Raw genomic sequence first — 13,513 nt, 5'->3', positions numbered from 1 at the left:
GTTTGGATCCCTGCCATTCAAAGTTGGTATAGTGCTATTCAGTAATTGGGCCTGCTGCTAGAATCGCTACCACTCCAGATTGGGAATTGCTTAAAAACTGGGACATCCTGAATATTTAGCTCTAGGACAAACAGGTTTAGGTAATAGCTTTGTTTGGTAATAGCTTACATCAGAAACAGAAACAAATGCATTTTCACTTCCACTCACTTTCAGTTACCACAACCATGGTCATTTGGTGGCTCTGGAGCCCATCCTGAGAATACCAGGCATGAGGTGGGAATACTCCCTGAATGGGAAATCTGTCCATCACTGGGTATTTTTACACACTCTTTTAAAGCTATAGTGGCCAATCCAGCTACTGGCAACTGGAGCTTTTGGAGCTGGGAAAATCTTGAAAACCTGGAGCAATCCCATGCAGACCCAGGGAGAATGTGCATAGAGACTTATGAATTAATTTAATTGGGAACTCCATGGATGTTTTCAATAAAAGAGACGTGTTTTCCCAAAGTGACATACAAGTTACAGGATTCAGTGACTGCACAGAACCGATAATGGCTTAAATGGCCAACAATTGCCAGTTGACAACCTTCCAATGTCTGAACTACCCTGACCAACGTTCTAGCCATGATTCTATATTTTTTTATTACATAATGTACATTTTGTATCACTTACTACACACTAATTGTTTGTGATATGTCAATTTGCTGATGATTACTTGTTGGAGAGTTAGTGAAATAATAATGCTCATTATCTGTACTGGATTTCTTCACTGGGGTAGGCACCTGCACACACACACACACACACACACACACACACACACACACACACACACACACACACACACACACACACACACACAAAGAGAGAGAGAGAGAGAGAGAGAGAGAGAGAGAGAGAGAGAGAGAGAGAGAGAGAGAGACAGAGAGACAGAGACAGAGACAGAGACAGAGACAGAGAATTACAAGTCCTGAAGAGCTGGAAGACATGGCTCATTTGTCAGGCAGGCAGGCAAGTTTAAGCAGAAGGATGGAGCTCTTAGCCTGGAGACTGAGCTTTCCCGACAGAGCAAGCTGACTGACATATGCTTCTGATCCTGTTTCTTCAGCAATCTCAGTGCTTCCACCACCTCGAGCACTGAGCTCAAACGATGCTGACTATTTGTCCATCTGTTCATTAGCGATCCAAGCTTCTCCATACTGCCATGTATAATTAAAGGCTGGGGAAAAATCCCAATATTGAATATATATCATTAATCCATTAAAACAATCATCTGGAATTCCTCTATAAAATAATCGGAGTAACAATTGGTGATCTCACAGCGATGACATTAATGCTATGGCATTTGCTAATAAGGTGTCAAAATAAATAAATAAATAAATAAATAAATAAATAAATAAATAAATAAATAAATAAGGACTCAACATCCATCCAGTGAAAAGTTCATAGTGTCTCAGTAGTACTGTATCTATCCACCACAGTAGCAAAAAAGAACACACTGCTATGTGCTCCCTGACAAACATGGTGTAAACATGTGTCCTCTGAAAAAAAAAAACCCTTAAGAACAGTTTAACAGTTAACAGTTTTGACAAAGATTCTTTTTTTTATATAACATTTAAACACTTCAGATCATGATGAGTGGTGCGAGTTAAGTTGAAGCTGTCCTGGAATGATTCTGCGTGCTATAATTGAGCATGATGGTGCATGTAATGAGTTAGTGGCTGTTTCTATTATAATTCCTCCTCAACATTCTAATGGCGCATCTATTCAATAAACTAGCTAAATTCCCATTCTAAATTCACAAAAACATTTATTTTATGTTTCACTGAATTCAAGCAGTCAGCATTTAAAAAACTCAAAGTTCTTTTATTCCTTTGCATAGACTTATTCTAAGAGCTTATCCCATGGCAGCTGGGCTGGTGGGAGCTAACCCACAAACAAGCATGTCCTAATCCATGCCTATACACGAAACACTCGTACACACTCTGTACTGGAATTAGAAGATCGAATCCTCTGTGATAGCCCTGGGCTCTGTGGAGAAGCAATATACATATCAGAGAACAAGTCGAAGCTTATTATCAGTGGCTCAATATCACTGAAGTGACAGGGGGAAATTTGCTTCGGCTGAAATAATAGGAGAGTTTCCTTTGACTCAGTGATGGGCAGCTGGGACATCGGTTTTATTTCGGAGTCGTCCATTGGCTTTCTGCTCTTTTATTTGGCTGAGAAACCATCACATCTCACAGGTACAGTAACTTTTCCTTTCTTCTTCCTGTCCAAGACACTAACGTTACAGACTCACAGTTCACTTCACAGACCTGACACACAGATTCAACAATACAGCATTTGGTTCACAGCCAGGAGTTCATTTTTACTCAGAAAAACATTAAACTAAGATTATGTTCATCTGTAAATTTTTGCAAATGAGATTGATGTGGCTGGTCAGTGGGCTAAAATAAAACCAAAAATGCATCTTTGACACATTGGTTAGAAAATTAGGTTGTATAAATAAAAAATGGTAGATTTATTAGACAATGTGATAAACCAAACTTTTAAAAAATATTATCTTTAGAAAGATTTGCTGTGAAGCAAAACAGATTGTGCCATAAATTGCAGCACATTGAGCACACTCAATGCACTCAAAATTGCAGCACACTTCCTTGCTAAATAAAATCTGGATATTCAATCTATTACAATGGAGAATTTAAGGACATGGTATTGGGGATAACTTTAACTTCAACTTAAATTTGAATAGAAGTTATAAATCCTTGAGTGATTTAGTTCATTTGGGTTGTATACATAAAATTGACCCTGTCTTGAACAATGGAACCCGGACAAAAGCTTTCCATCTTTCTGTTTAATCTTAATGACTTGACTGCTGTTCATGACTAAATATCTGCATAGTTTGTAGAACAATCGCATCACATACAGGACAATATTAACAGCCAAGTGCTACAATAAGTAATGTTTAATTTAACCCTTAGGTCGACTGTGGAACATCAATGGGAAAAACGGGGGATAGCACTGTGCAGCTCAACTCACCGTCTGAGCTCAAGCAGGCTGTTCCTTTTGAGGAGATGAACCACAGCCTGACCTCTGGTCCAGATGAGAGCAAGCAGACCCTTCCAGATAGAGGCACCTGGAAAGGCAGGTTTGACTTCTTGCTGTCCTGCATAGGATATGCCATTGGCCTAGGAAATGTTTGGAGATTCCCATATCTCTGTGGGAAAAATGGAGGAGGTAAGAAACAACAAGAAAAATATATTTTAGAATTTTAGAAAATACTTCATGGATTCATGCAGTTTTTTTCTTCTTCCTTTTTTTTTTTTTGCGAAAGTTAACCTTTGTAATCAAATTTTAAAACACTAAATTGTGGTTTTATTGCCTACATTAGTACATTGGACAGTGTGTCTATAGTCTATCTACTTTTAAAGATTTTTTTTTATTCTGGGGTAAAAAAGGATAATGACTGACAATCCACCTGGTTCACAATCATTACCCAGCAACTATAATTCACATTCATCTTCTCAATCACTGTAGATAATGTGTTATAGATATAGCAGTAAAGTATAAAAAAGATGAGCACAAATCTTTTTGACTCTATAATCACCTATTACTGAGAGCCTATATAAATCTTCAACCTGGCTAGGAACAAAAAAACCCCAGTGTCTCATACTATTCTGTATATTTTTTCTGATGACCACTGGAGATTCTATTGTACTTGGTTCCACAAAAATCCAAAATAATTCATCTGATATTTGTTTAAAGCTTTGAAAGGCAGTGGTGGGGTTAGGATATTATCTTTGCTAGTGCATTATACTAGCTAAGCTTGTAGCCAGGCCATTGAATAAAATGTTATACAAATATAGAATGTTCACTAATTAATCATTTTAAACTTAAACATTACAATTTTGGTCATTTTCAGCCTAAAATCTGCATACTGCCTACAGTAATTTTGGCTGTTCACTGTCAGATAGTCAGGTGAGGAAATGGGCTATTAATAGCTGGGCTAATGTCAGCGTCCTACAATTCCCTACTTCATTAGGCTTGATGCCATGTGCCTGCTGATGTGTCCTCTAAATAACTGCATTCACACATTGATTTCTTTTGAGCTGCAAATCTGTGACTCACCAGTTGAATAAATAGCTCAACAGAAATAGAAGCTCACGGTAAATGGTAGAAAGCCATGGCACAGCATGATTCACTTCTTGAGAAGAGCACTCTAGCAGATCATTTCAATGGCTTGTTATTAATTGATTTCTGAACATTTTTACAAATTAAAGGGACCACAAAGAAGTACAAAATTATCATTTAGATAGTCAAGTGACAGATGAAGTGAACAATGCCAATACAAGTAACAATAGCTAACTGGGTAAAGATCAATAGGTGACATACTCTATGTACACATAGACACAAAAATGTATTGTAAGCAAAATCTACTAATAGAATAAACACATTTATATTTAGGAGTTAGTCTGGTTATAAGAAATGGTATAATAAATTGTCTGTTATTTATTCCAGGAGCATTTCTTATTCCTTACCTCACTACACTGGTGTTTGCTGGGATTCCTCTATTTCTACTGGAGACTGCACTAGGACAGTACACATCAGTGGGAGGACTTGGGGTCTGGAAACTCATACCCATGATGAAAGGTATAAAATGTACATTACCTATTATGCATACAGAGAAAAATTACGAAATTCTATCTATCTATCTATCTATCTATCTATCTATCTATCTATCTATCTATCTATCTATCTATCTATCTATCTATCTATCTATCTATCTATCTATCTATCTATCTATCTATCTATCTACACCTACCTACCTACCTACCTACCTACCTACCTACCTACCTACCTACCTACCTATCTAGCAGTGTCTGATGATGCAAAAGCCACACACTAGAAGTCTGTGAGTACTGGAATAATTTACAGTAATCTTAGATGTATAAAAAGTGTAAAAATTCCTGGCCTGAGCAGATGCTCTTGGCTACTTCTGCTCTCTCATTAAGACATTCTTGACTACTCCTGCTTTATTCTTAATGAACAGCAGATGTGCTTCTGTAGTAAGCAGGCTGGTGATGCAGAGTGCTGTCTGTTGTGAGGACACAAAAGGCATGAGAATATGTGAATTATCTCACATGGATTCTTATTCATTCTTTTTTCTCCCAAGACTCTTATTCACATTATGCTCATAGTAAACATCTTTTCAGCACACTGTTTTTTCTTTATAGTATACAGATATTGAAGAGTAATGATTTATAATCTGACTATTCATTGTCACCCAGAAGAGGATGGATTGCTCTGGATATTTCTTCTTCATTGTCACAAATGCAGCTTTACAAAATTCTTTAGCTTTTGTTCCCTAGAGTCAAAAAATTTTGTGAAGCTGCATTTGTGACAATGTCTATAGTTAAAATCTATTACACTATTCAAATGAATAATGTGCGAACCTAGTTTCTTCTCTCTTCACCTCTCCAATTATTTGTTCTATTTCGTTCTCAGGTGTAGGTCTGGCTGCTGCAGTTTTGTCCTTCTGGCTCAACATCTACTATATTGTCATTATTGCTTGGGCTCTCTACTACCTGTTCAGCTCCTTCAGTTCAGTATGTACTGCCTATCTTTTGGAATAGTAACAGTCTATTCACTCATTTTATTCATCAAATCATTCATGATTGCATTGTTTAATTGCTAATTGCTTAACTGCAATATTCATTAATTTATTCATTTCCTCAGATATAAATGAGGCTGTATTCCATAACTTCTGCAGCAGCACAGTGAATTAGATAAGACTTTAATGTTACTGATATTCAAACAGTTCCCTCACTTGCTTTACCATGCACAATGTCCTAAGCTTTCTATTCTATTTCTCCAAGTCCAGCTTCCATTGTTACATTCATATCCTTTGCTGGGTCTTTCCATCTCTCCTCAGATGATCCTGGCTTTTTTGTGAACTCAGCTCTGCACTACAGTGCACTTTCGAAGGCACTACAGAAATAATAAGCATCTGGGTTTTTCTTTTCTTTTTCTTTTGAGCAAAGTGATTTTTCCATGACTATGCCATGGGAATAGCAACATTCTTTTTTCACTGTAGAACAGAGGCAGACTTTTACAAAGCTCAAATACCCTCTTGCCCCACTTTACATGTGACAGCAACTCTGTTTTCTGTTCAGTCTGTATCAGTTTTGTCTAAGCCTTGTATGTTGTTCGGGCCTTTGGGACCCATATTCTTAAACATCAATAGTTTTTAAAAAAACTTTGCTTCCTTGTAAATTTGTTGATTTTTTCCACTCATAACTTGATTAAATTTGATTTTCTTTTTTTAAATTACATTTTATTAAAAAACAACAAAAAATGAGTAACAATTTAAACATGTGATGTAATATAGGTAAAGGGCAAATAACCATATATGCTGTTTATATTGCTTGTAATTGGGATGAAGTAAACATCTGTAGAGTATTTTAACATAAAAATTTTTGATTGTGTCGAATTAAAAACCCAAAAATGCATTGGGTCCACCAGACCCACGAACACTGGATGAGTAACAAAAATACGAACAACATACAAGGGCTAATATCTGTCTCCCTGGATATATGTTCATTCTGCAATGTGTAGTGTATATTGTACATGTCAACAAAGCCAGTAATCTGTTGAATAACTAATCTCTTAAAAAAAAAAAAAATAATGGGTGCCTCCAGCATGGGCAAGATCTAGACCCAAATGCAAGGATAGCAAAGACAGTCACACAGGCACAGGCACATAACAAGACTAACACACACAGGAAACACTAGAAATAAACTAGGCATCTTAGCATCCCTTTTTCCCTATCTTGTCAGGAGTTGCCTTGGCAGAGTTGTGATAACCCTTGGAACACCGATCGCTGTTTCTCCAACTACAGCTTGCCTGACACAACCAACATGACCAGTGCTGTAACTGAGTTTTGGGAGTAAGTGATCAGCCTTTTTTAAAAGTATGAGTTTAAACAATGAGAAATAATATTTACTAATTAGCAAGACAACAATTATTAGGTCACCCTCCTAATATTCATCATAATATAAAGTAAGTCAAGACAATATTTATTGATTTTGAAAACTAGTTTGTCGCACCTCAGATGTCCACCAATGATTGTGTTCAATTTCTCCTTCATTTTGCTAATCATCAAAATAAATTGCTGAAGCTTTACCTCAGATTAAACTCTTTTGGCTTAAAATCTGAACTCTGTAGGTTGTAAAAGTAAAATTGAGCTTAATTTTTTTGAGTTGTACAGTATTTATCAATGAGATCAGGGTGATTAGTGTAACACTTCCATAAATATCATTAATAACAACATGTATAATGAAAACTTGTGTGAAGGCCTCACTTGATTGGATAAATGCAATGATGCTATATATATATATATATATATATATATATATATATATATATATATATATATATATATATATATAAATAATATATATATATACAGTATATATCCTGTTTGTATCCTTACAGGAGGAACATGCACCAGCTGAGCAGTGGCCTGGAGGATCCAGGTGAGTTGCGTTGGCCCCTAGCTGGGACTCTAGCTCTGGCCTGGGTACTAGTCTACTTCTCTATCTGGAAAGGAGTGGAATGGACTGGAAAGGTATGGCAATGCATGCTTATTACTTTTAATAGAGCCTTGATTTTACATTATTTTAATAATGTGATTTAATACAATTTACATAATTCTCTGTATAGGTTCTCACAACATCTGTTTCCTGTTCATTCCATTGTTCATTGTTGATTCCCTTATTTGTTATCATTTAAATGAGCATCAGCTTACCTAATAAATACTAATAAATACTGTTCAGAGGCATTAAAGCACACCAAGGACACTTGGTTTATCCTTGTTGAATCCAGAAGATAATTGGATATTGATGTAGTTGGCATATGTGTACTCTCTAGTGGCCCAAAAACCTTGATGGACATTGCCAATTAAACAGTTTCATTAACATTCAATGTAAACTAGGTTTCTGCACTACTGGAAATAAATCCCATGATATAGCAGGCTGAACATCTAAATTATAGTGTTTCATTTTCCTCAGGTGGTCTATTTCTCTGCCACTTATCCGTACTTCATGCTCTTCATCCTGTTTTTCCGAGGCATCACTCTCCCGGGGGCTAAAGATGGCATTTTCTTCTACATCACCCCTGACTTTAACAAGCTCCAGAAATCTGAGGTTGTGTTCAACTGTAGCCAGGAGCACTTGTTCACTCTGTAATGTTTACGTTACCGTTGGGGGCTGTGCACTACTCTGGCTTGTAAAGAAAGCTAAAATGATAAATTGAAATAAATGGATTAAAAAATGGATGGATGGATGGTTAACTGCTGCAGGCTTCTAACAACTAACACCTGAAAATATCACTCCATGTATGTATTATTATTAGGGGATTCACTGTCCGACAAACCGACAAAAAAGTAAAATTGTATTGTTTACCAAAATGCAAAGTGGTCTGGGAATTTTTGCTCTTCTTATAAAAATTGGGATCTTCTGCCTAGAATATATTCGCATATTCACTTATTTAATTCCAGAAAAGATAACTACATTTCTCTAAAATCACACTGAGCTGTTTTTATTAGGTTCCTAGTCTTTAAGGACTTTACTTCCACACACAGATTGTGAATTACTTGCTCAGTGTATTTATATCTGCATTTCATTGTATATTGTTTATGTGGCTTCAGTTTTTATTCTGTCTCTGGTTTCTGTTTTTGAGTTTAAACTTGTTAAAGTGGTTTGCACATCTCCTGATCTTTTGGCCGTTTGTAGATTACAAAACAACTTTGCTTCAGGATTTGAATTTGTTTGCTGATAAATTGAATAGCGTATTTATTTATTTATTTATTTATTTATTTATTTATTTATTTATTTAATTTCTTGGTAAACTTTTCCATGAAATACAATGATCTTGTCATTTTTCAGTGCAAATTGATTCTAAATTACATATTTTTTTTTATTACTATTGAGATATGTGCAAAAGAGTTACATAGTTTAGTTTATAATGGATGGAAGAAGTGAAATCTATTCTGTATTCACAAATAAATTCTTCCCTGTATTCTTTAGGTTTGGCTGGATGCGGCCACTCAAATCTTCTTCTCTTATGGTCTGGGTTTGGGTTCTCTGATTGCTCTGGGCAGTTACAATACTTTTAATAACGATGTTTACAGGTAAGACTCTTCCTTTACAAAAGCTTTTATGTAGATTTCATTAGATCCTTACTTACCTGCATATAACTATCTATCATATATATTCTCCATGTTGCAGAGATGCCATCATTGTGTGTTGCATAAACTCCTTCACCAGCATGTTTGCTGGCATTGTCATCTTCTCCATTGTTGGATTCATGGCCTACATTACCAAGAAACCAGTCCATGAATTGGCTGCCTCAGGTAGGAGGATGTACAATAAAGACTTTTTTTTAAACAGCATATGCATACACACAGCAGCACTATACAGAAAATTCATTTATTAGATGTTACCCATTATTATATGAACAGAATGCCAATGTTATGCATGTATAAGTTTATAACATATATGATTTATGTGATAAAAAAAAAGGTTAAAAGGTTAATATACATTTTAATATCACACAATACAATTTATATTCCATTTTATATTCTACCTTTATGTTCTGAGAGTGGGGGGCACGGTGGCTTAGAGGTTAGCACGTTTGCCTCACACCTCCAGGGTCGGGGTTCGATTCTCGCCTCCACCTTGTGTGTATGGAGTATGCATGTTCTCCCTGTGCCTCGGGGTTTCCTCCGGGTACTCCAGTTTCCTCCCCGGTCCAAAGACTTGCATGGTAGGTTGATTGGCATCTCTGGAAAATTGTCTGTAGTGTGTGAATGAGAGTGTGTGTGCCCTGCGATGGGTTGGCACTCCGTCCAGGGTGTATCCTGCCTTGATGCCCAATGACGCCTGAAATAGGCACAGGCTCCCCGTGACCCGAGGTAGTTCGGATAAGTGGTAGAAAATGAAATGAAATGAAAAATGTTCTGAGAGTACCAAATTAAAATTAATGTATTATAGGGTTTTAATTCTAAATAAAAAATATTAATTCACAATACTCACCATCATTTACACACCACCAAAATTATTTCCAGATCCAGGAAAGTGTTTTATGTGTATAAATCTATATTTTCACTTACTGAGACCAAGACAGATGTTTTACAAATGAAAACTATAACATTGGTTAATACTACATGAATAGTGATTTAGTGAACAATTCAAAGTGAAATTCTCAAGACATTTTCAAAGTAGACATAATACATAGGCATGGCATACATTTCTTTATAAATTTATTTGACTGGATGGACTGTGTGATTGTAAAAATTCAGGTCCAGGATTGGCTTTTCTGGCATATCCTCAGGCTGTGACTCAACTTCCCATGTCCTCTCTATGGGCCATTCTCTTCTTCTCCATGCTTTTGATGCTTGGACTAGATAGTCAGGTAAAATACATATTGATGCTTTAATACAAAGATTTTACTTCTTATTAATTTTTAAGATATACTAAATGACTTAGAAATCCCAGTATACACCACTAATAATAATTTATACCTCACTGGATATGGACAATTGAAGTACCCTGTATTTGCAGTCGAAGCAGAAAGTAATGGTTTATTAATTCTCCATAGTTTTGTACTGTGGAAGGTTTCATCACAGCTTTAGTAGATGAATATCCCACCTTCTTAAGAAAGAGGAAGAAATTATTCATCCTTTTGGTCTGCATTATTTCGTTCACCATTGGCTTGTCTAACATCACACAGGTAATGCATAACTCTATGGGAATTTTGTAGTGTCTTTGGTTATACAATTATAGTGACACTGAATCTCCTAAAATCTATGCAGCTTGTGTTTAGAAGATGCTAACTCTATGATGTGTGTGTGTTGGTTCACGGTACAGGGTGGACTGTATGTGTTCAAGCTATTTGACTACTACTCAGCCAGTGGGATGTGCCTCCTCTTCCTTGTATTCTTTGAGACAGTCGCCATAGCCTGGTTTTATGGTATATATATCTCTCATAACATACAGAAACATTAAAGGAACACCACGTTTTTCATGTGCAGCAGAACATATGGGCATGCTCTTTTATTTTTTATTTAGAATTTCCAACATCATCATTATTGTTGTAAAAAGCTGTTCAATTCAAAAACTATGATCTTTCATTTAAATAAATAAATAAATAAATAAATAAATAAATAAATAAATAAATAAATAAAATTTTACCAGCACTACTAGACAAAAAAACATTCTAGACAGCTAAAAATAGAATGTAACACTAATTATTAGATGATATCATTTCTGCCTTTGGTGTCTTTCATGGAAGGAGCCGAGAGATTCTATAGAAACATTGAGGAGATGATTGGCTATCGTCCGTGTGGCTGGTGGAAACTCTGTTGGCTCTACTTCACACCATCAATCTGTTTGGTATGTGTCTGTACATGAGAGAAATTCAAAAATACTGGTTTAAAGAGGTTATTTACATACATTGAACATTTTTAGCAATGTTATTTAACTTGACGTAACTGAGGAAATAGATAATTTAATATGTTTTTGTGTGAAGGGTGTTTTCACCTTCAGTGCAATAGAGATGACCCCTCTCACCATGGGCAAGTATGTGTTCCCAGACTGGGGACAGGGCATTGGCTGGCTCATGGCTCTCTCCTCTATGCTGCTAATTCCTGGATACATCATTTACATGTTCTTCAACATCAAGGGAAGCTTTCATCAGGCAAGGCTGCTTTATTGTCTGATTGACCTTACAACATGAATGTATTTGTACAAGGTGTTGACCTGCTAGTGCCATGAACTCAGAAATTCTGTCTGTCCTCTGCAGCGCTGGCACAAAATGACAAAGCCCAACGAGGTAGCAAGGCCAAAAGAGGACAACCATTTAACACGGCAACACTACAAAGCAGAAATAATGGGTGAAGATTCTGTCTGATGTCAATTAAAAGAGAAAACACGAGAAAAAAATCACACTGGCCAGGCAGATCACCAATGGCTGACAATTGCTCTTTCTGTTTAGCTCAATCAATAAGATATGATGTATCATATAATGATTGTATAAAAAACTCACCCAAACGACATACTCATAGCTTTTTCAGTATGCAGTTGTATGACTTGTGCATCTTGCAACATGTATACATTATGAGTACACTAAAGAAGCAGGCATTTTTCCCCCCTAACATGTTAAGTACATACTGTATACTTATGTTTTTGTTTTTTTTAAAGTAATAATTGTAGATAAAGAAACACACATATACAGTATGTATATACACATAATTCATGTTGTACATTTCTCATATTTAAATTAAAAGCTTGTAATAATGTATAATATACAGTTGTCAGGGAAAACATTCACTCACTCACGTCATCGGGCATCAAGGCAGGAGTGGACGGAGTGCCAACCCATCGCAGGGCACACATACTCTCATTCACTCACACACTACGGACAATTTTCTAGAGATGCCAAACAACCTACCATGCATGTCTTTGGACCGGGGGAAGAAACCGGAGTACCCGGAGGAAACGCCCGAGGCACGGGGATAACATGCAAACTCCACACACACACAAGGCGGAGGCGGGAATCGAACCCCCAACCCTGGAGTTGTGAGGCAAACGTGCTAACCACTAAGCCACCGTGCCCCCTGGGGGAAACATTCATTACTTCTAAATATATATTTCATAGCTATCTTGTCTTGTCAGTATACTGTTTACAGTATATTTATAGTATTTATAGTCTGCCCTTACAAAGGATTTACACAATGAAACAATATAAAGTACATGTACTCTTAAGAGTATATCTTCTTTGAGAAATGAGAATTCTTTATTCTGCTGGCTTAAAATCAGATCTTGCATATTTAAAATGAGTCTTTCTTTAACAGGCTTGTATTACAGTTTAACAAGCAACAATTATGTGCAGTCATTATTCTAATATCGTCAAAATAGTCAATTCCTTCATATTTAGGATTTCATACTGACTTTTATCCTGGTCAGGGTCACTTAACTCAAGAACCCTGGGTGGAATGCTTGTTTGTTGCAACAAGCACATATTCATTTAATTAGACTTTAATTTCACCTACCTGCATGCTTTGGAAAGTACAACTAAAACTATAGAACCAGGAGAAAACCCACAACATGCATACAAGCCTCACACAAACAGCAAACCTGTGCTTAGGACTGGACATTGAACTAAGAGGCTTTGAAGCCACGAGGCACCAAAGCTGCCTGCTGTAAAACCAATTTTGTCATGTTTACAAAAGCAGGTCTAATTAATTGCATTAATCTAGGATGTTTGATTACATCTATGATGTCGGCTGGTTGTCCACTAGGCGGCAGCACCTCCAGTGAAAGATAATTGAGATAAATAGCTTAATGAAAAGCAATAGGTTAAAAATCTCAAAGTTTTTTTTTTTTTTTACAAAAAAAAAGTAAACAAATACAAAGACTTAATCATAATACAAAATATTTGATCGTATATTTTG

General features: G+C 36.2%; 1 protein-coding gene across 1 annotated transcript; it reads left to right on the top strand.

The window, feature by feature from the left end:
* Positions 1 to 2,990: 2,990 nt before the first annotated feature.
* On the top strand, positions 2,991 to 11,796 carry slc6a1l (solute carrier family 6 member 1, like). The gene is made up of 13 exons (XM_027166697.2): positions 2,991 to 3,237; positions 4,519 to 4,650; positions 5,506 to 5,606; positions 6,837 to 6,946; positions 7,495 to 7,627; positions 8,070 to 8,204; positions 9,087 to 9,190; positions 9,288 to 9,412; positions 10,361 to 10,473; positions 10,660 to 10,791; positions 10,929 to 11,031; positions 11,353 to 11,453; positions 11,590 to 11,796. The coding sequence occupies exons 1-13, from the start codon at positions 3,000 to 3,002 to the stop codon at positions 11,794 to 11,796; spliced, it is 1,734 nt and encodes a 577-aa protein (XP_027022498.2). The 5' UTR covers positions 2,991 to 2,999.
* The last annotated feature ends 1,717 nt before the right edge of the window (positions 11,797 to 13,513 follow it).

Source organism: Tachysurus fulvidraco, chromosome 19, assembly GCF_022655615.1.
Source record: "Tachysurus fulvidraco isolate hzauxx_2018 chromosome 19, HZAU_PFXX_2.0, whole genome shotgun sequence".
NCBI lineage: Eukaryota > Metazoa > Chordata > Actinopteri > Siluriformes > Bagridae > Tachysurus > Tachysurus fulvidraco.
The sequence above is the reverse complement of the archived record's forward strand: the minus strand, read 5'-3'. Positions and strand labels throughout refer to the sequence as shown.

Coding starts and splice junctions, on each gene's coding strand:
- slc6a1l (XM_027166697.2), top strand. CDS start 3,000: ATGGGAAAAACGGGGGATAGCACTGTGCAGCTCAACTCACCGTCTGAG. Junction 4,651..5,505: donor ACTCATACCCATGATGAAAG/GTATAAAATGTA, acceptor TTTCGTTCTCAG/GTGTAGGTCTGGCTGCTGCA. Junction 11,032..11,352: donor CGCCATAGCCTGGTTTTATG/GTATATATATCT, acceptor CTTTCATGGAAG/GAGCCGAGAGATTCTATAGA.